The sequence below is a fragment of the Eutrema salsugineum genome, unplaced genomic scaffold (assembly GCF_000478725.1).
Source record: "Eutrema salsugineum unplaced genomic scaffold, Eutsalg1_0 scaffold_8, whole genome shotgun sequence".
In the NCBI taxonomy this organism is placed as follows: domain Eukaryota; kingdom Viridiplantae; phylum Streptophyta; class Magnoliopsida; order Brassicales; family Brassicaceae; genus Eutrema; species Eutrema salsugineum.
Window position 1 is genome coordinate 5583838 of NW_006256414.1, and position 20145 is coordinate 5603982.

At 34.0% G+C, this 20145-nt stretch overlaps 3 protein-coding genes across 3 annotated transcripts in view; 1 reads left to right on the forward strand and 2 right to left on the reverse strand.

Annotated features, from left to right (window-relative positions):
- The window catches only part of LOC112088134, a 2053-nt gene extending 637 nt beyond the window's left edge, over positions 1 to 1416 (forward strand). Inside the window, exons 2-5 of the mRNA XM_024158322.1 lie at positions 127 to 337; positions 407 to 468; positions 572 to 774; positions 834 to 1416. Coding sequence (XP_024014090.1) covers positions 127 to 337; positions 407 to 468; positions 572 to 774; positions 834 to 1416 — 1059 coding nt within the window. The remainder of the gene's footprint in view (positions 1 to 126; positions 338 to 406; positions 469 to 571; positions 775 to 833) is intronic.
- Positions 1417 to 3755: 2339 nt separating this feature from the next.
- On the reverse strand, positions 3756 to 5269 carry LOC112088137. The gene is made up of 3 exons (XM_024158328.1): positions 5198 to 5269; positions 4270 to 5077; positions 3756 to 4228 (listed from the first exon to the last, which is right to left on the reverse strand). Exons 1-3 carry the CDS (start codon positions 5267 to 5269, stop codon positions 3756 to 3758), a joined length of 1353 nt encoding a protein of 450 aa, XP_024014096.1.
- Positions 5270 to 11182: 5913 nt separating this feature from the next.
- LOC18010302 (nuclear pore complex protein NUP98B) lies at positions 11183 to 16615 on the reverse strand. The gene is made up of 13 exons (XM_024148955.1): positions 16492 to 16615; positions 15922 to 15989; positions 15505 to 15795; positions 14557 to 15063; positions 14277 to 14462; positions 13518 to 14176; positions 13321 to 13408; positions 13185 to 13239; positions 12949 to 13087; positions 12586 to 12702; positions 12321 to 12477; positions 12100 to 12144; positions 11183 to 12011 (listed from the first exon to the last, which is right to left on the reverse strand). Exons 2-13 carry the CDS (start codon positions 15938 to 15940, stop codon positions 11398 to 11400), a joined length of 2877 nt encoding a protein of 958 aa, XP_024004723.1. The 5' UTR covers positions 15941 to 15989; positions 16492 to 16615; the 3' UTR covers positions 11183 to 11397.
- Between the last annotated feature and the right edge of the window lie 3530 nt (positions 16616 to 20145).

Below are 20145 nucleotides of genomic sequence, written 5' to 3' on the forward strand. Positions count from 1 at the left end.
GATGTTTGGTATGATGTGTCCTATTCCACTGCCCTGAGGGGGAAGAAACTCGCATTTAATTATGTACGAGGCAGTCCAGAAGAAAGCTATGGTATGTTGTATCCTTATTTGCACATGTTGGAGAAGGTAAATCTTGGAACGGTAACAAGTGTAGAATTGACTGCAGAGAAGAAGTTCAAATACTTATTCATTGCTTTAGGTGCTTATGTTGAAGGTTTTAGAGCAATGAGGAAAGTGTTAGTAGTGGACGCAAATTTTCTCTCGGGTTCCTATGGTGGTATGCTAGTGTTTGCGACAGCTCAAGACCCTAATCGGCACAATTGCCCGGTTGCGTTTGGTGTGATTGATGACTAGAATAATCGTAGCTGGCGGTGGTTTTTCGAAAAGTTACAAACTGTGGTTCCAGATTATCCTGAGTTAGTCTTTATGAGTGATAGACATCCAAGCATCATTAAGGCAGTCTCTGAGGTGTATCCGAGTGCTCATCATCGATATTGTATTTGGCATATTTCGCAGAATGTGAGAGATAGAGTTAGTAATATCAATAAAGACTGTTTCACAGAAATTCCAGGATTGCGCGCATATCTATACTCAATCTGAGTTCATTAGAGAGTATGGTGATTTTAGAGTTAGGTTTCCTAAAGCCGCTGAGTATCTTGATAATAATGTGACGCTGGAAAAATGGACTAGGTGCTGCTTCTCGTGGGATAAGTACAGCATAGAGACCAGAAACTCGGCAGAGTCTATGAATAGTTGTTTAGTGACTGCGAGGAAGTACGCCTTATTGCATATGATCGATGCGATGTAGCCAAAGTTTCTTAATGGTTTAATAGATACAGGAAGGATTCTGCTGGTCCTTTTTACAATAAGAGAGTGGTGCCTGTTGTGGAGAATGAAATACACAGTCGATGTGCAATCGCGTCTCTTTTAGTGGTGACGGAACTAAACAGCTACGAGCTTGAATACAGCGTTAATGGACTGGTCGGGAAAACTTATGTGGTGAACTTGATAGCGAAAAGCTGTTGCTGCAGGCGGTTTGATATAGATAAGTTCCCGTGTGAACATGCAATAGCCGCAGCGAAGAAACTGATGAGCACGGAAGATAGATCAGTGAGTATCGGAGTATATGACTTGTGCTCAAAATATTACTTGATTGAGACGTGGGCATTGGCATACTATCAAACAATTTATCCTGTTCCTCATCATACTGACTGGAGTGTTCCTGACAACATCAAAGAGTTGGTCGTCTTACCACCAGATGTCAAGAAAAAAGTGGGTAGAAATAAAATAAAAAAGCGGAAACCAGGGCCCGGAGAACGTCGCCGGAGGACAAAGAACAAGGCCGACCCTCACTTGGACTTGGAGGCTTGTTTCTGGTCTTCTCAACATCCCCAGGCAGAAGGTCCTTCAACTTAATGCTTTGTGTTTTTATTTGGACAACCAGGTCGACTATGGACAACTTTTGTTATTTGTATTTGAGTTTTGTAATGTGTTGTTTTTATGTGGACAACCAGGTCGACTACGGACAACTTTGTTATTTGTGTTTGTATTTTGAGTTCTTTGGGTTTAGTGTTTGCTTCGTGTTAGTGTTTGCTTTGTGTGGACAACCAGGTCGACTACAGACAACTTTTGTTATTTGTGTTTGCAAGGTACAACTGGATCCTTGTGGTTCAACTACTAGCAATATCATTAAATTTGATATCTTAAATATTTGATAAAAGATATCATTAAATTTGAAGCTGTTGAAGATTTCTTATAACTCTAAACTCATAATAAAGTAAAAAAAAACGAATCAAACTAAAAACAAAAATTCCCTTATACATTTTCTTCTTTCTCATCAAACAATATCATCTAGTTTAAGGATGAGTTTGGTAAATGTAAGTTTCTCATCATGAAAAAAACTTCGGAAATGATTATGCAAAAAAAAATAGTATCTACGCCTTGTATATGACCACTAATATTCAAACATATCGGGGACAACTACAAATGTCAATTTGTATCGCACAACGAGAGGAAATCGATTCCTTGTGATAATCTTTAACCAGTTCTGTTGCCAGCAGTAGGTTTTCGATTAGAAGACGATCTTGAACAAATGCAGATTGATTCAAAGCTATAAGATTCGGAAGGATTCCCTTCAGTCTATTGGCCATGATCTTTGAGATGACCTTGTATAGCACCTTACAGCATGAGATAGGTCGATAGTCCTTCATAGATAGAGCTGATGTTTTCTTTGGTATTAGAGCCAGGATTGTCGAGTTGACACCTTTTGGTAAAAACCCCGTCTCAAAAAAAGATTTGATCCCACCACAGACCAAGCAGCTTTATAGAATTCCACATTGTAACCATCTGGGCCTGGAGATTTGTTGTTGGGCATAGAAAAGACCACATCTTTAATCTCAGCATCTGTAACAATCGCACAAAGAGATGCCTGATCGAGATCCGAGCAACGATACGACACGATATCAGCAAGTTCTTCTACCGATGCACCCTCAAAATCATCCGGAATGTGATGGAGGAAGTCTTTAAAAAAAACCTCTGCTTCCGCTTTAATTTCCTCTTCCGAAGAGACCAGGACACCATCTCTTCGTTGGATCTCTCTAATAGAGTTGATTGCCTTTCTGGACACCACGCTTTTGTGAAACATTTTATTATTCCCATCTCCAACCTTCAACCAGTGGATTTTTGATCTTTGTTTCAAGAAACTCTCCTCCAATTTTGAAACAAGATCCCATCGCTGATACGCTGCTCTCTCATCCTCAACCAGATGTGGCGAAGGATCATATGCTTGCCTCCTGTTTTCACAGAGAATCCAAAGAGCATCCTTTGCCTTCTGCGTTAAGTTACCAAGCTTGTTTTTTGCCAAAGATCTGATCAAAGGTTTAAGAGCTTTAAGCTTCTTTGAGAACCTGAACATAGAGGAACTGGAAGAGTAAATAGGTTCAGAAACATTCCAGAAACTCTCAAGTAGAGCCTTAAAATCATCCAGTTTAGCTACTGCGTTCACAAACTTGAAAGGCTTTTTTTCGAATATTGTCCTCTGCCTCAAACTGAATTTGACATCGAAGGTGATCTGAACAACCTCCGGCTTCGAATACACTGTAAGCCAAAGGAAAAATCTGAGACCAGCTAGAGTTCACCAAAACACGATCTAGCTTTTTTGAAACCAGGCCTTCATCCCGCTTGTTACACCAGGTAAACAATGGACCGTGGGAGGAATCCTCCAAAAAACAGTCTCGCACCAGAGCTTGAAAATCCCGCATCCCAGGAGGGATCAAAGGTGAGTGATCATAATTTGAATGCTCGTCAGCCCTCAGTATCTCATTGTAATCCCCTACACAAATCCACGGTTTAGTTCCAATAATCGGAGAGTTTTGGTGGTCTCTCAGATCACTCCAGAGAGCCTTGCGCTCTTCAACAAAATTCGACGCATAGATAAAAGAACAGAAGAATTCCTCTGCTCTGTCTTCCAGTTTCACCGACACAGTAATCATCTGTCCGCTTTTAAAGAATACCGTTAGCCTGACATTTGGGCTCCAGACAACCCATATGCGACCCAGTCGATTGAATTCGTAGTTGGTTAGTAATGACCAATCGCTAAAAATAGTTGAAGCAATACGATCTGCTTTACTCTCCTTCACCCTCGTCTCCATAAGACCTCCAAACTGAAAACCCTTAGATTGAATCCAGTTTCTGATAATGGAATGCTTTGTTGATTTGTTTATGCCCCGAACATTCCAAAAAAACATCGACATAGATTAGTGTTTTTTCCTTGGCGCCCTTTTACTCGCAGTGGAAGGTTTTAAATCCTTAACACTAGGAGCAACCGAGTCGTTCAAGGAACGATTTGAAGCCCTCGTCACACGAGGTGGAGGGATGCGGCTGTCTGCAGATACCCCAGCCGTTACTTGGGAGCCATTCTGTTGTTCAGGATCGGATAAATCCTCTTGTTCACCAATTTTCTCCGATACAATAGCATCACTTTTCTCTTCCAAAGCAGCAGGAGTGTCACAATGTGATTCCGGAAGGGATTCATTCACATTCATTGCATCATCGTCAACCATAGCAAGAATGTCAAATCTGGAAGGAGAAATAGATATGTTCTCCTTATCAACATTAGGCTTATCCAAATATCGTCCTGCCCGAGTTGGAGAAACAGAGCTCCACTCGCCCTCTTCTCTTTCCTGAACTGTTACCGATGGCTTTTCAGACAAGACCGTCGCTGGCAAAACTATGTTTTGAGGGCTCGGGAGTCAGTCTCCACCTGCTGACCTTTTCCCCCCTCCTCCAATTGTGTTTGAATCTCCATATTCTCCCTTGGCTTCTCGGGCTCCTGAACAATGGGGACAGAGCCTTCCGATATACCCAAATCTGAGAGATTCTCATTTCGCTTCAAAATTCTTTTCGGAGATAAACATGTATCAAGTCTGTGCCCACATTTGGAACAGTAGCTGCACCTTGGAGGAAGCCATGGATATTCAAACTCCACCACAGCGTCAACACCTCTTTCCGAGGTAAATCGGAATTTCTTAGGCAGCTCGCGAGTTAGATACGCATCGACGAATACCTTTGCTTCATCAAAACTTTTACAGATTTCTGTGTCAGGATGAAGGCGTTTGGGCTCTCCAACAGCGCTAGCGAGAAAACCCAACCCCTTCTCATGAAACATCTTTGGAGGAACATTCTTTATGATAATCCACAGAGGGATTGAAGTAAGATCTGGCTGAGCTTCTTCTGCAACCGGTGACCATTTCGAAACAAACATAGGAACATTTGCAATATTCCACATCCCTCTCCTCAAAATACGATTTCGGATAGAACTATCCCGAATCTTGAACTTCATCGTAGTTTTATCCACTACAACAACGTCTACTTTGATACTTTTGTTGCCAAGAGGCCAAATTTTGTTGACAATCACATGAACTTTCGCTACATGTGGAGCCGTCGAAAGAAATTTCCCGACAAGTATCTTGTCCCATAGAGGAACGGAACCGTCAATGATATCGTTTGGAATTTGGATCCTTGGGGATCCCTCAATGACCGAAATAGATAGATCATGCTTAACGAGCCCCGATTTCTGCTGGACAACCGAGGTGTAAAGAGGTTTGGATGATTATTGAGAGATCGAAGGAGAAGATGGCTGAATCGGGATTTCTCCGGAGTGACCATCCTGAACAGGGAGATGTTGAGAAACGTCTACAGCAACAGCATCTACTGCTTCCGAAGAGTTCCCCACCGTGAGAACAGGCGGAGGATCCTCCACAGCCGCCATACTTGCGGCGGAAGATAGCTCGAGAAACCAGAAACCCTAGTCGCCAAAATAATCGCCTGCCACGTCACCAGAGCTCTAAAAAGTCGCCAAAAAACTTGGGGCAATTTTTAACTTTCAAACTAGATTTTGCGTCCACGCTACGCGTGGGTATTTTATTGATAAAAATTATATGCAATTAATTATATTTATTAAGATATAAATTGTTTATATTAGTGTTTTAATAATATATTAAAATATTATAGTGTTGATCTAATAATTTCCATATAAATTGTGATGTTTTAACGGTTTTGTTTTGAATCCATATACAGTATATTATATTTCAAAAATATATTATTTGGTTAAACACTTATAAGTTAATATACCAAAACCAACTAAAATTTTTACAAATTAATCAAATATTACTTTTTAAACATAGTATTAACATGATAATAAAATATTATACATTCACTTCTTTAAATCAAGAAGATAATTTTTTTCCATCATTTTCACTTTTATTTTAATTATATATATGTTCTTTAAAAATAATAAAAATTGAAATTTAAAATTTAATCTTTTTTCTTCTCTTGTTTAACAAATACAAATTTTTTATTTTGATATATTAATTTAAAAAACTAACAAATAAAAAAACATTTGCTTTGAGATTAATATTAAATTTGAAACTAAAACAATAGTTGAATATGAAATGAATAAAATCACACAAAATTTGTGAATAAATATATTTTGTCTAATATTAAATAATAAAAATTGAAATTTAAAATTTAATCTTTTTTCTTCTCTTGTTTAACAAATACAAATTTTTTATTTTGATATATTAATTTAAAAAACTAACAAATAAAAAAAACATTTGCTTTGAGATTAATATTAAATTTGAAACTAAAACAATAGTTGAATATGAAATGAATAAAAATCACACAAAATTTGTGAATAAATATATTTTATCAATTGGTAGTGTAAAATTTTAAATAATTTTTCAATAATTATACGTCATCTCTTCTAATAAGATGAAATTATTTTTCATCTTCTTCATTTTTATTCTTGTTATATCTGTTTTTTCAATGAATCTATCATATTTAGTTATTTTAATAATTTTGCATGATTATATTCAGTTTCATCATATTCATTCTCACTTCTAATTGTAATTAAGTAGACAAAACCAATACAATTTAATACATATAAATTTATAAAAATGAAATAACAAATTGAACAATTTAAAACTAAGAACTTCTACATTAATCTATTGTATTCCAAACCGAATATAAAAAAAAAAAAATTTGCTCATTTTTGCATAATAAATTACATGAGAACAAAATATTACATATTTTCGCATAATATATTACATATTTCAATGATATATTTTGTATATGTGAAAAAATTTAGATGAATATAAATCATAAATATTAGTTATTTAAAATTCTACATGAAAATCTTTAAAATCAAGTAACTTAAACTTGTATAAGTAGCATATATTTTTTATAGATAATAAGTTAAATTTCTGATTTAAACAGTTATAATGGAGATTTAAATATCATGTTGGTTTTTTTTGTTAATAAAGATTTCTTTATTTTTTAATATATTTTTTTAATCATAATATTAGAATTATGAAACTTTTTTAATTCATAATTTTGATATATATTTTTAAATGCTGATGTGGATGCCTTGAAAATAATATAGCTTTAACTATCATTAATAATAAAATCATTTTTAATTAACAATTTTTTTATATTATTTTGTATTAACAATTTAATTTTATAATTTAGAAAAAATTTAATTTTTAGTTATTGATGTGGAATAATAAAATTCTCCTTTTAAATCTTATTTGAATGTCCTTAGAGGCATATAGCTTCAACTTTTATTTTTCCTTAAATATATTTGTTTGTTAAGAATATAATTTCAAAATTTAGAAATATTCTTAATTTTAAATATTGATGTGGACCAATAGAATTGAACTTTTAAATCATATATGGACATTCTTAGAGGCATATAACTTTAACTTTTATTAGTAATAGATTTAGAAATCAAAACTGGAAAATCTCACACGAGGCTCGTTGCGGCAAGTGATTTTAGCTTCTTCTCTTTGTTTTGAGGCTTACTGAATGTATTCGGATGCTGCTTGGTTAGCTAATTGTTACTTTGTGGTTCAGGTTAGGTTGTTAAAACTCATTTAGATGCTATGTTATTTCAAAAAATTTCCTCAGATACCTCAGTCTCCTCCGCTATATTTTTTTCTCTATTTTCAGTGTTTGGTTTTTCAAAAGTGTCGAGTATCAATCACTTGACATGTTTCTCGGATTGTTTGAAATTTATCATTGTTCTCAAATTTGGTGACCAAGCTTTGGAGATTTTACGATAACTTTTTCAATATTAAAGCGGCTTATAGTGTCTTTGTTTATATCTTTTTCATTATATTCTTTATAATTTAGCTAATAACTAAACATATAGTTTAGTCAAGTTTGTTCTTGTAGTGGCTTTGTTTATATCTTTCTTCATTATATTGTTTGTAATTGAGCTAATAGTTAAACATATAGTTTAGTCAAGTTAGTTTTTTTACGTTGTAATAACTCATTTTTTAGTGAAACCTTACTCTATCTTTTGTCTTAGTTTATTTTACATGGTTGCACACACAGGAAAAAAAGCTTAAAAATAATTATAATTATGTGACAAAAAAATTGGATGTTCATATAAGAGTCTCTAATTATATGTGTATATATCTAATTTAAATTTAAAATTTCCTATTTTAATATTGTTTATTTTAGTTTTTTATTATTAATATCAATTTTATATATAATTTGTTTTTACTTTTAATAATTTTAAAAACAATAAAAGAATTTGGAAATTTTTTAATTTTTAATGTTGAGGTGGACCAATAAATTTTTTTATAAGACCAATAAACTTTCTTAATTTCATTTTTCAGCAATAATATTACAATTTGTAAATTTTCTTTAATTTTGAATGTTGATGTGGACCAATAAAATTGATTTTTTAAATCCTATGTGGACACATTCTTAATTTCCTTTTTTGAGCATTAATATTACAATTTGTAAAATTTACTTATTTTTAAATGTTGATGTAGACCAATTAAATTGATTTCTTAAATCCTATGTGGACACCCTTAGAAGCTAAAAACAATTAAATTTCCTATTTCAATATTGTTTATTTTAGTTTTTTATTATTAATATCAATTTTATATATAATTTTTTTTTACTTTTAATAATTTTAAAAACAATAATAGAATTTGGAAATTTTTCAATTTTCAATTTTGAGGTGGACCAATAAATTTTTTATAAGACCAATAAACTTTCTTAATTTCTTTTTTCAGCAATAATATTACAATTTGTAAAAAAATTTTAATTTTGAATGTTGATGTGGACCAATAAAATTAATTTTTTAAATTTTATGTGGACACATTCTTAATTTCCTTTTTTTCAGCAATAATATTACAATTTGTAAAATTTTTTATTTTTAAATATTGATGTGGACCAATTAAATTGATTTCTTAAATCTTATGTCGAAACCCTTAGAAACATTTAGCTTCAATTTTTTTCATCATGTTCATTTTTATTCTTGTTATATCTGTTTTTTCAACTAATAGATCATATTTATTTATTTCAATGATTTTTGTATGATTATATTCAGTTTCATCATATTCAATCTTACTTCTTTTAATTATATTTAAGTAGGCAGTCGGTACAATTTAATACATATAAATTTAGAAAAATGAAATATCAAATTGAAATCCTAAAACTAAAAACTTCTACATTAATCTATTGCAATTCCAAGCCGAATATACAAAATATAAATTTTTCGATCATTTTTGCATAATATATTACATGAGATTATGTGGAAATATGTTTTGCATATGTGAAAAAATTAATATAAATTATAATTATTAGTTATTTAAAATTCTACATGAAAAGCCTTAAAATCAAGTAACATAAACTTGTATAAATAATATATAGTTTTATAGATAAGAAAATAAATTTATAATTTAAACAGTAATAATGAAGATTTTAATATCATATTTTTTTTATTATTAGAGATTTTTTATTCTTTAATTTACTTTCTTAATAGAATTAGGAATTTTTTTTAAATTTACAATTTTGATATATACGAATAAAATTTAATTTTTAAATGCTGATGTGGATGCCTTGAAAATAACATAGCTTTAATTTTTATTCATGATAGAATAGTTTTAATTAACAATTTTTTCTATATTTTTTTGTATTAACATTGTAATTTTATAATTTAGATTTTTTTTTTAATTTTAGTTATTGATGTACACTAATAAAATTGACCTTTTAAATCTTATGTGGATGTCTTTAGAGGCATATAACTTCTATATTTATTTTTCTATAAACATATATTTTGTTAACCATATAATTTTAAATTTTGAAAATTTTCTAATTTTAAATATTGATGTAGACCAATCAAATTGAAATTTTACATCATATGTGGACATTCTTAGAGGCATATAGCTTTTAATTTTTTTTAATAATAGATTTAGAAATCAAAGCTGGAAGATCCCACACGAGGCAAATGATTATGGTCTCTCCTTGTTTTTAAGGCTTACCGAATGTATTCGCATGCTGCTTGGTCAGCTAATTGTTACCTTTTTGGTTAATGTTAGGTTGTTAAAACCCCATCAGATGCCATGTTATTTCAAAAATCTTCCTCGGATACCTCAATCTTCGGCTTAATGACAGAACTTCTTTCTCTATTTTCAGTGCTTCGTTTTTCAAAAGTGTCATGATTTTGGTCTCGCCTCCTTGTTTTTGAGGCTTACCGAATGTATTTGGATGCTTCTTGGTCAGCTAATTGTTACCTTTGTGTTTAATGTTAGGTTGTTAAAACCGTATCAGATGCCATGTTATTTTAAAAATCTTCCTCAAATACCTTAATCTCCTTCGTCTTAATGATAGAACCTCTTTCTCTATTTTCAGTGCTTTGTTTTTTAAAAGTGTCGAGTATCAATCACTTGACATGTTTCTCGGATTGCTTGAAATTTATCATTCTTCTCAAATTTGGTGGCCAAGCTTATTTTCGGTCTCTTTTTCGATATTAAAGCAGCTTGTAATGACTTTGTTTATATCTCGTTTCATTATATTCTTTGTAATTTAGCTAATAGTTAAACTTATAGTTTAGCCAAGTTGGTTATTTTACGTTGTAATGACTAATTTTTTTGTGAAATCTAACTCTATTTTTTTCAATTTGAAATGGTTGTACACACAGAAAAAAACTTAAAAATTATTATAGTTATGTGACAAAAATTTGGATACTAATGTAAGAATCTCTAAATATGTGTGTATACATCTAATTTAAATTTAAAATTTTCTATTTTAATATTATTTATTTTAGTTTTTTATTATTAACAAAATTTTATAAATAATTTCTTTATCTTTAAAAATAATAATGGAATTTGAAAAAAAGTTTAATTTTCAATGTTGAGATGGACCAATAAAAAATTTATATAGAATTTTTTTATTCAGCAATAATTAGAATTTGTAAACTTTTTTAATTTATTTATTTAGCAATAATATTAAAAATTTGTAAACTTTCCTTATTTTTGATTGTTGATGTGGACCAATAGAATTGCTCTTTTTAATCCTATGTGGACACTCTTAGAAGCATTTAGCTTCAACTAATAAAGTTTATTCATATGTAGACTTCCTCTTGGTGGATCTGTTAAGGAGCTGTTAAGTAGATGTGTAGCTAACCAAGAAGATCTGGGAGGATCCCATCATCATTGTAGTGACACCCAAGAAGATCTGTGATCGCATTGGGGCATAATTTGATTGCTAGTACTGTACATTTTTTATTCATATTGCTAAAAGAACAACTTGAAAAAATTTCAATTAGAAAAAGAAAAAAATCCGACCAAATTAGTAGAAAACAAAGAAAATCAGTAGACCATAACTAATTATTAATCCAAGAACAAACTAACTTTTTTTCTGGATAAAAAGAGGTTACGGCGTTAAGGTAAAAGCAAAAGACTAATATTTTTTTCACATTATATAGCAAAAGACAAACTAACAGAGAAACCCACAAAATAGTCTATATAGTGTGCACCATCCCAAACTCGTCCCTTTCCAAAACCCCAAAAATAAAGGATGACAACGACCTTCAAGAACTTTCTACTCGTCATCTACATCACCAGGCTTGTAAGAACTGAAATGCTCAACTCTAAACTTCCATTCGCCATTAACAGCATCAAAAGACACAAACTTAGCTCCTTGTTCCTCAGCTTTCCTCTTGAGCATTTCTTTATACTTGTCCACCCTCGGGCCTTCCTTCACTTGCTTCCCGCTCTTTTTGTCTATGCATTTTATATTCAGCAGAGTCACTTCCGCAGGCTTGTTCAATCCTTGACCAACCGGTGGTTTTTTGCTCTCGTCCATGTACACAACCACTTCCCTGTTACTGAACTGAACAACCATTTCCAGGTCCAGCTTACGCACATCAGTCTCTCCTAGGAACTTTATAGTACCGTAACCGTGTCTTCCAACGACGAAGTCCTTTACCCGCCTGCAATAACCCGGGTTAACCCTTTCCTTTGCAGCTAATTCTTTGATCCGAGGCTGTGTGAAATACTCGGCGTGGTGCAGCTTTGGCAACAATGACCCAATATCTGCTCCACTTGGTGAACTGTTCGAGACGTTTTTGTCGCCTCCATGATTTTCACATGTCTTGTTCGGTTTCTGATTGGCTTTGACCGGAAGAGCATCACAAATTTCACCGTTGTCCTTACCTACAGATATTTAATATCGAAGTCAGAAAATGGTTCTCAAAAAGCACTAACATGAATCATTGTTTTGTTTACATAAGCAAATACTTACTCTCATCATGGTTGGCTCCATTTGTAAAACCATTTGAACTCTTACCTGAAATTCACATGTAAAAAAGGGATCAGCTATGATCAAATTCAGCTACAGTACGTTGTAAGTGAAAACTTCTCACTTCTCATTTAAGAGAAACTATTGGAGCCATGTATAGAAAAAAAAAAGAATGCTATTGTGACAATGGAAACCGGCAATAAATGTAAATAAGTAAAGCTTACCATTCTCTTGCAGTGGTGTCGGGCCATCTTTTGGCGGAGCTGATTTTTCCTTTTCAACTGGGCGTAGAAACAAGGCTCTAGGGTTTTCCCTTGGAATGAAAAACGCATCAGCCTTAGGTGTATTCGAGTTCTCTTGTTCGATACTGAAAAATGGAACCTGAAAAGGCATTTAAGAAACAAGCAGGTAAACCGAACTTCAGTAACATAATATAAAGACTGTCAGTAGTCAAGACCAAGCCAAAATTCAGAAAACCAGTAAACATACCTTTGGACCATCATCGCCAGGACGGTATTTTCTTGCAGGTAGCTTGACCCGCCTCTGTAAAAGGTGTCGAGAAGTCAAGAGTGGTGATACTCTAGCAGGAGCAGGTTTATCAACGACCTGCAAAGAAATAAAGTATATGGGTTAATAACATGGAGCCATCATTCGTTTCTGTCTTAACACTATCTTTATGAGCAGTGGCAAACTTCAAGGTGCCATGCAGAGGAGTTGAATGTCCAGCAACTGAATTTTATCAGAGATATCAAAACAACTCTTATGTGGATTCTTTACTTTTAAATTTGGGGGGAAAAAAGGTAAGAGGAAAATGGTGATGTGTTGGTGTTGAAGAAGTCAGAATAAACTTACAGGCATGCTGGAGATTCCATACTGAATCGAAGGTGAATGTCCACCTTGAGCAATTGAAAGCTTAGGTGAAGCAGGAAGCGTTCCAAATGGGTTTGCAACAGGGTTTGGTTGCATAACACTAGCGTTAGCCGTCGCAGGCCTGTCAAAACAAAACAACAAGTACAACAAAAACACTGGTAAATAAAATATCAAAGACGAGAAATAAAAGTCTCGGAAACACTACACCATACACTTACCCAGAGTTGCCTTGACTAAAAGTTCCCATTCCACCTGGAAGCCCATTTGTATTAGCTTTAGGACATAAAACATATAGGAGTTAGCTTCTAGAATTCAAGATGATAATATTCAGGGTGATTTAATTGATTGACTTACCTGTTTGGGGTTGACCAAAGTTGTTGAAACTAAAAGCACTTGATGGCTGAGGTGGTTGATTTGGTTGGTAGGAGGTCGAACCAGGAGGCTACAAAAATAAACCAATAATGGAAATCATTATAATAGCTCAAAAGGTAGTGAAAGAGACACCAACTCTGAAGAGAACATGCATCTAAACTAGTTGAAAAGAAAGTTACCGTTGGTTGACCAAAAGGAGAGATGCTTGTAGTTAAGGATGGCGAGATTGTAAACTGGTTCGCGAATCCAGTGGAAGGTGTACTACAATTGTTAGTTTGGGGGAACGCATGATTGGTGTTCTGTGCAAACGCAGAACTAGCTGGTCCAAATGAAAAACTAGTCTGTGCAGACCCAGAGCTAGGCTGACTAAACACTGAACCACCCTGTCTAAATTGGGTTGAGCTAAACAGCGAAGATGACTGGCTGTTGTTAAAATTTCCAGCAGTGCTAAATGCTGGAGTTGAAGCAACCATTGATGGAGAAGGGCCAAATCCAGGAGAGCTTGATGAAGCAAATGGCTGACTTGTGGTTGTTGAAAAAACAGGGGATGGTCCAAATACCGATGTGGTAGTTGATGAAGTTGATGCAAACATGGATGGAGTAGTGCTTGGACCAAAGGGTGACGAAAAACTTGTGGTAGCTGTTGGAGTCTTCTGGGCGAAAGAGTTTGTGGCTACTGAGCTTGAAAAGGGGTTTGTTGGATTAGCAGATGGCTGACTAAACGCTGGTGAAAAGGGGTTTGTTGGATTTGCAGATGGCTGACCAAACGCTGATGACTGAGAGAATATACTTGGCTGAGAAGTTATTACACCAGATTGAGCAGCCGGAAGTTGTCCACCTGAAAATTGAACATCAAGAAAATCAATATTTTGATAAATAAGGTACTAACATCTAACCTTAAGACAAATGCATAAAATGGATTTGTTTAGGCATAGGACCTTTATCTCCTCGTTGGTAGTCCTCCCACCTAAGCTCCTCATGGTTTTTATTTTTGTGTACAGGCATGGCAGATATCGATTTCAGTTTCCCAGGAAGCTGGGTACCACTGGCCGAGTCTGCATCAGTTGTAGATACATAAGGCATGACCCTACTACCTCCTTGTTGAGCCCCAAAAGCCTGTGCACCTGCAAAACAAAACATGTAAGCATAATTCGTTAACATCTACTGTAAGTAAATTTTAACTTCTAAATAATTGAATAAGACTAGCCAAAAAAGAACCTTGAGCTCCAAAGGAAGATGGCGTAGAAGCAAAGGAACCACTGCCAAATGCTGAGGTAGACTGCCCAAAAGCTGGGGAAGAGCCAAAACTAAAAGATGGAGTGCTTGATGCACCAAAAGCATTGTTTCTAAAGGCAGGAGTGGGTGATGTGCCAAATGCAGGTGAGCTCGAAGCGCCGAATGAAGGAGTGCTTGATGCACCGAAGGCAGGTGTGTTTGATGCGCCAAATGCAGGCGTATTTGATGCGCCAAAGGCAGGCGTGCTGGAAGAACCAAATGCAGGCGTACTGGAGGAACCAAAGGCATGCGTATTGGAGGCACCAAAAGGTGTAGATGAGCCAAAAGTGTTTGATGCGCCAAAGGCAGGCGTGTTGGAGGCACCAAAAGGTGTAGATGAGCCAAAAGTGTTGTTTCCAAATGCAGGCTGTGATTGCTGTGTCGTGCTTCCGAAAGGACTTGACTGAGGCGCTGAGAAGCCAAAAGACTTCTGTCCAAAAGTAGAAGTGCCTGTAAGAGAAAAATAAAATTTATCAGATCTCAAAAGCAAAGGTGAACAAAAAGAGATAGATTAATAGACTAATGGAAACCTGGAACCCAAATAAAACAGACCGCCAAAAAGACAACTGAAAATTTAATATAGTTGAATAAGTCTCGGAATGCTTGTTTAGTAAACAAAATCAAATATTTTGAACACCATAAAAATTGGCTATTGTTATCCTGAAACTAACAGACAATCGAACGCTTGCCAGATATAACATGTTCTCTCAAAAGAATAATTTTAAAATCTTCAGTCCAACTGAGAGAACGTAAGTTCCTATTCCATCATCCCTAACAATGTATTCATCACATGATAAGAAGACATATAGAGTATATTCCAGGCCTGATTAAGCAATAAATCAAAGAAATGTTTGACAAAAACCATACAATTAAAAACATAACGGTACATACCACCAAAAGGTGAAGACGAACTGCCAAATGCAGGAGCAGAAGATGCTCCAAAAGCAAGAGTAGAGCTCCCAAACCCTTGTGATGTAGCACCAAAAGGGGAGGAAGTTTGAGGAGCACCAAACACACCGGTTGAAGTGCCCCCAAACATGGAACTCCCTGTCTGTGCGCCAAAAGGATTAGACGTACCAAACGGTTTCGGAGCAAAGGGATTACTACTCGCGTTATTGGTCTGACCAAACACAGATTGAGTTTGAGTCCCAAATGGACTGCTGTTAGATGCCTGTCCAAAAGCTAAAAAGGAAAAAAAAAAAAAACAATCGGGTCAGATTTCCATTGAAAAGCTATAAAAAAACAGGTAAGATCCGTGTAAGGTAAACAGACCACTACCAAAGCCAGAGTAAAGAATGAATCACTTACGATTAGATGAACCAAACATCGTCTTCTATGTGTTCAAAACTTCAGCCAAAGGAATTGTTTCTTCTAGCCTGGTTCAACAAACCAAAAAAAATATCAGGAACAGTGGTTAGCAGAACATAAAGCAAACGATTCAAATTTGGAACAAAAGAAAGCAATATACTAAAACATGAACATAATATAAATCAAGAGAAGAAACAGGAAATCAAATTCATGCATGCGTTGATAAAAACAATTTGAAACCAAAACAGCAAAAGCAACATCACAAATTGCGAATCCCAAACAAGAATCGTCAAATTTAAAAACTGAGAACGAAAATCAAAACCGACACTAATGGAAACATAAACTTCAACAAATAGAACCTCTCAATTCCAATGCAAAACAGTATAAGCAAACAAAGTTCATGGATCAAACAAACTAGACCTCCCGAGTATCAGAAAATACACGAAAACTACAGAGACCAGAAGCTACGATAATGTTCATCCAATATCGGAAAAATTAAGGTTCAGGCGAGTAACCGCAGAAACTGATGAAAATCTTTGTCGAATCAAAGGACTAATTAGTGAATGGAACCTGAATACTACGATAAGGAATCTGGCCGGGGAGAGAAATTTCGCCGGAGAGAGAATCAGCACCGTCGCAGCCTCAAAGATGGCTTTGATGTTTTCACGTAAAAAATGCAAAAAGGTGAAAGGAGACTGAGTATATATATGGAAACTGGCCGGGACTGGTTGCGTTATTTTCAAGTGCCTGTAGCGTCTCTTCGACGCCGTGCAAACCGAATTAGATTGGCCGATGCTACCGATCGAACCAACATGATTTATTTCCTTAACCGGTTTGCTAGATTTGAGAATTTTTCGGCGTTATATTCAAGTTGTCCTCGCGTCTCTCCAACGCCCGGTTAATTGACAAAATCGATTGACCGGTTTGATCGATAAAATCATGGTTGCATTTTCTTATCTGGTTTGCCGACGTGTCAACTAGGAATTTTTGTTTTTTCTGGACCAAAATGGAATTCTTTTTGTTTACTTTTGTTTCTTTTAATGATGTGTTTTTTTTTCGTTTTCAGTTTTTCTTTTTTGGCGTCAACTTTTATCCTTTTCCTTATTTTTTTAATCATCATCGTTTTCCTTTTATTAAGTACGACTATACCACCATACTAATTTTTTTTTTCTTTTAACAGCATTAAAACAAATTTAGATAATGTATGATAACCAATGATGTTTGCATGTTGGCAATTATAAAAATTTCACTATCTTTTTTTTTTGATAAAAAATTTTCAATATCTTATGATATAAATTTGGTTGGAGACACTATTTATGAAACACATGTCCACTTTCTTGGTAAAATGTTAACGCGTATCTCTTAACTTGTTTTAATTATTTTATGAAACACATGTCCACTTTCTTGGTAAAATGTTAACGCGTATCTCTTAACTTGTTTTAATTATTTTAATTAAAGTTTATTGAGTAACAAAAATGACATGTGTTTTTCTGTGATGTGTCCAACTCTATATGATAAAAAAGCTATAATCGAAAGTATGCAAACAATTCTTACATAAAAATACTGAATGTTATCCATAATATAATAGGTTTTTAAGTTTTTTCTCTGTGCTTTTTTCTTTTTCTATTGTTCGTCATGTCTTTCATTGTTATATTTTACCCTAACAATAATATTCAGATGCCAAAAAAATACCAAATAAACGTATGAAAATTATTCAGAAGAGGTATCTTCCTCGTTAAAGTTTCAAATATTTTATTGTCTTATGAGGATGCATTTGTGTCCTTCAATTTAGACAAAAAATATTTTGATTAAATTATATACACTTGTTGATTTAATTTGTATAATGTTTATATTAGATTATTCTCCTTAAAATTTTACTAATCGCATGACCCCTTATAATTTGTGCATTTTGGGGATCCATACATTTCTAGAGAATTGGGTTATGTCAATCCTTTGTGACTGACTAAATAAACTAAATGATTCACGTTCAAAAGTAAGAAAAAGAACGATCCATCTATTCAAGAACTCTTTCTGCATGTGGATGAGAATATAGTATCCGTGCATATCATTCAATTCGAACCCAACCTTACACAAAGTCTTTATTCTAATAACTTTTTTTGTCAAGAAAATACTCTTCCAACCAAAGATAGAAAATTAGGTTTCCTCGGATATATAGAAAGGCTATTTAGAGCCATATGCAGTAAAATGTTATACGTTATATAACACATAACTGTTGACTGTCAAATAATTTGAAAGAAAAAATCAAAATACTATATATAAATTTTCACAAAAATAGCAGATGTCAACAATCACGTGTCCTACCTAATGACATGGTTCGAATTCATTCAACTATCTCCTCCTCCACTTAACTCCTAGACAGAACTTCTTCTACTACTAACTATGTATTGGTTTATCGTGTGTAACTGGCTGTAACTTCCTATGTCTCTATACTTGTTAATCAAACATTATTGTATTCTCAAGACCAATAAGACAATATGGTTTTCCAATTATAAAAATCAGATAAGTTGAATCTGGACTTGATATGAGTTTGTTAAGGATGTCCCATTACAGGGGCATCAAGAAGTGAATACAACAGAATTAGAACAAAAAAAATAAAAATTCACAAAACGTGGTATCTTATTCTTTACAAGTTTAGGTACCTTTTTGTTTTATGCATCGTTATTAAAGTGGTTGGATTTTAGTTTTAGAGTATCATTTGCACAAACTCTTTAAATGATCCTCTCTCTGTTAATCATATATAGACTATGCAACTTTCACATGTTTTGTTTCTTTTGTTCACGTTTTTTCACTCTTTGTTTAGAGTGAGTTTCGATGTTTCCTATCACATGTATCACATGTATCTATAGGCTTTCACGTCACTGGCGGAGAAATGAGAAAACCAACTTTCTGATTTTAAAACTAACAAGAGTTTAAATTTGTTTTGAATCTCCAGACAATTTGCACTCTTTTTAATATGGTTGAGTTCATCACACAGTGCCCTAATTTCAAAACGGTTTCGATCGATGTAAGTCTCTCAATCTTTCTACGGAAACAATACTTCTCTTCTACCAATGGGGTAAGTCTGTTATAAATTTGGTTTGTTATGTGCAGATAAATGGTTTCACATTTGAACCTTATATGTTTTCGATGCTTCAACCGAAGCCTACGATTCAGAATGGCAACTACCTGTTGAACACTATCCCCAGTATTTCGAGATCATGGGCTATAAAAATTGTCATGAGCTTGATATAGTGGAATACTTTGTTAGGAACGCAAAATCTTTATAGAAGTTGATGCTGATTGAAGCCTAGAAACCCAAAGATCGTCCACTTTTCGAATCCGATTATGAAAGGATCGCCAACATAATAAGCATGTCTCCAAAGAAAAATCTCATTGAATTTATCAAACGTTAAGTTCAGGCGGAGCCACAAATTTTCTTCACTGAAGGCATCAATGGAGCATACATAACTCTATGAATGGAGGCGTTAATAATTTGCTTTATAGATTGCACTATTTTTTATAATTCACTGGAGGCATATGACCTCAACCTAATCTATGTGGCTCCGCCACTGTTCAGGGTTGTGTCCAAACATGCCAAGCTACAATTAATAGCTCTTTTGATGTCTTTGAAACATAATCAATTTATGTTTTCTAGGTTTGAACTCGTTTTGTTTGTGGTTTTTCCCTCAGATTTGAACTTATGTGAGATCAAAGTACTTACTATACTAATATATGGTTATTGTTTATGATTTTGGGAATATTTATATTATTATTTTTTTAACTTGTTGCAACGAGTTCATCAGAGTAAATTTTCCCACTTATTTCCCAAAAGAATCTTCTATCTGTGCGTCATTTTAAGGACATTAATCAAGTGATTACAACCTTTCATAACATTTTAATTCGTATAATCCATGCTGATTTGATCAAGAAAAGTTATCAATATCATTGGCTATTTTTTTGGGCAGTTCTCTAAACCAATTTTCTCTTTTCTTGGCCAAAAGACATAGAGGTTCGAGGTTCTAGCTCAACTCATAATTTTGGGTTTAAATGAAATTCCTTGAAGATGGAACAAAAGAGTCTATGGAACTAACCAGTAATAAAAGTACATAGGCCGAACTCAAACCTAATCCCAAGAAAAGCTTAAAATATGTATATTTTTATCGTAAGTTTATGTGACCAAGTTGAGAAACTTATATGAATAAACCTACGACCTTGTCAAGTATG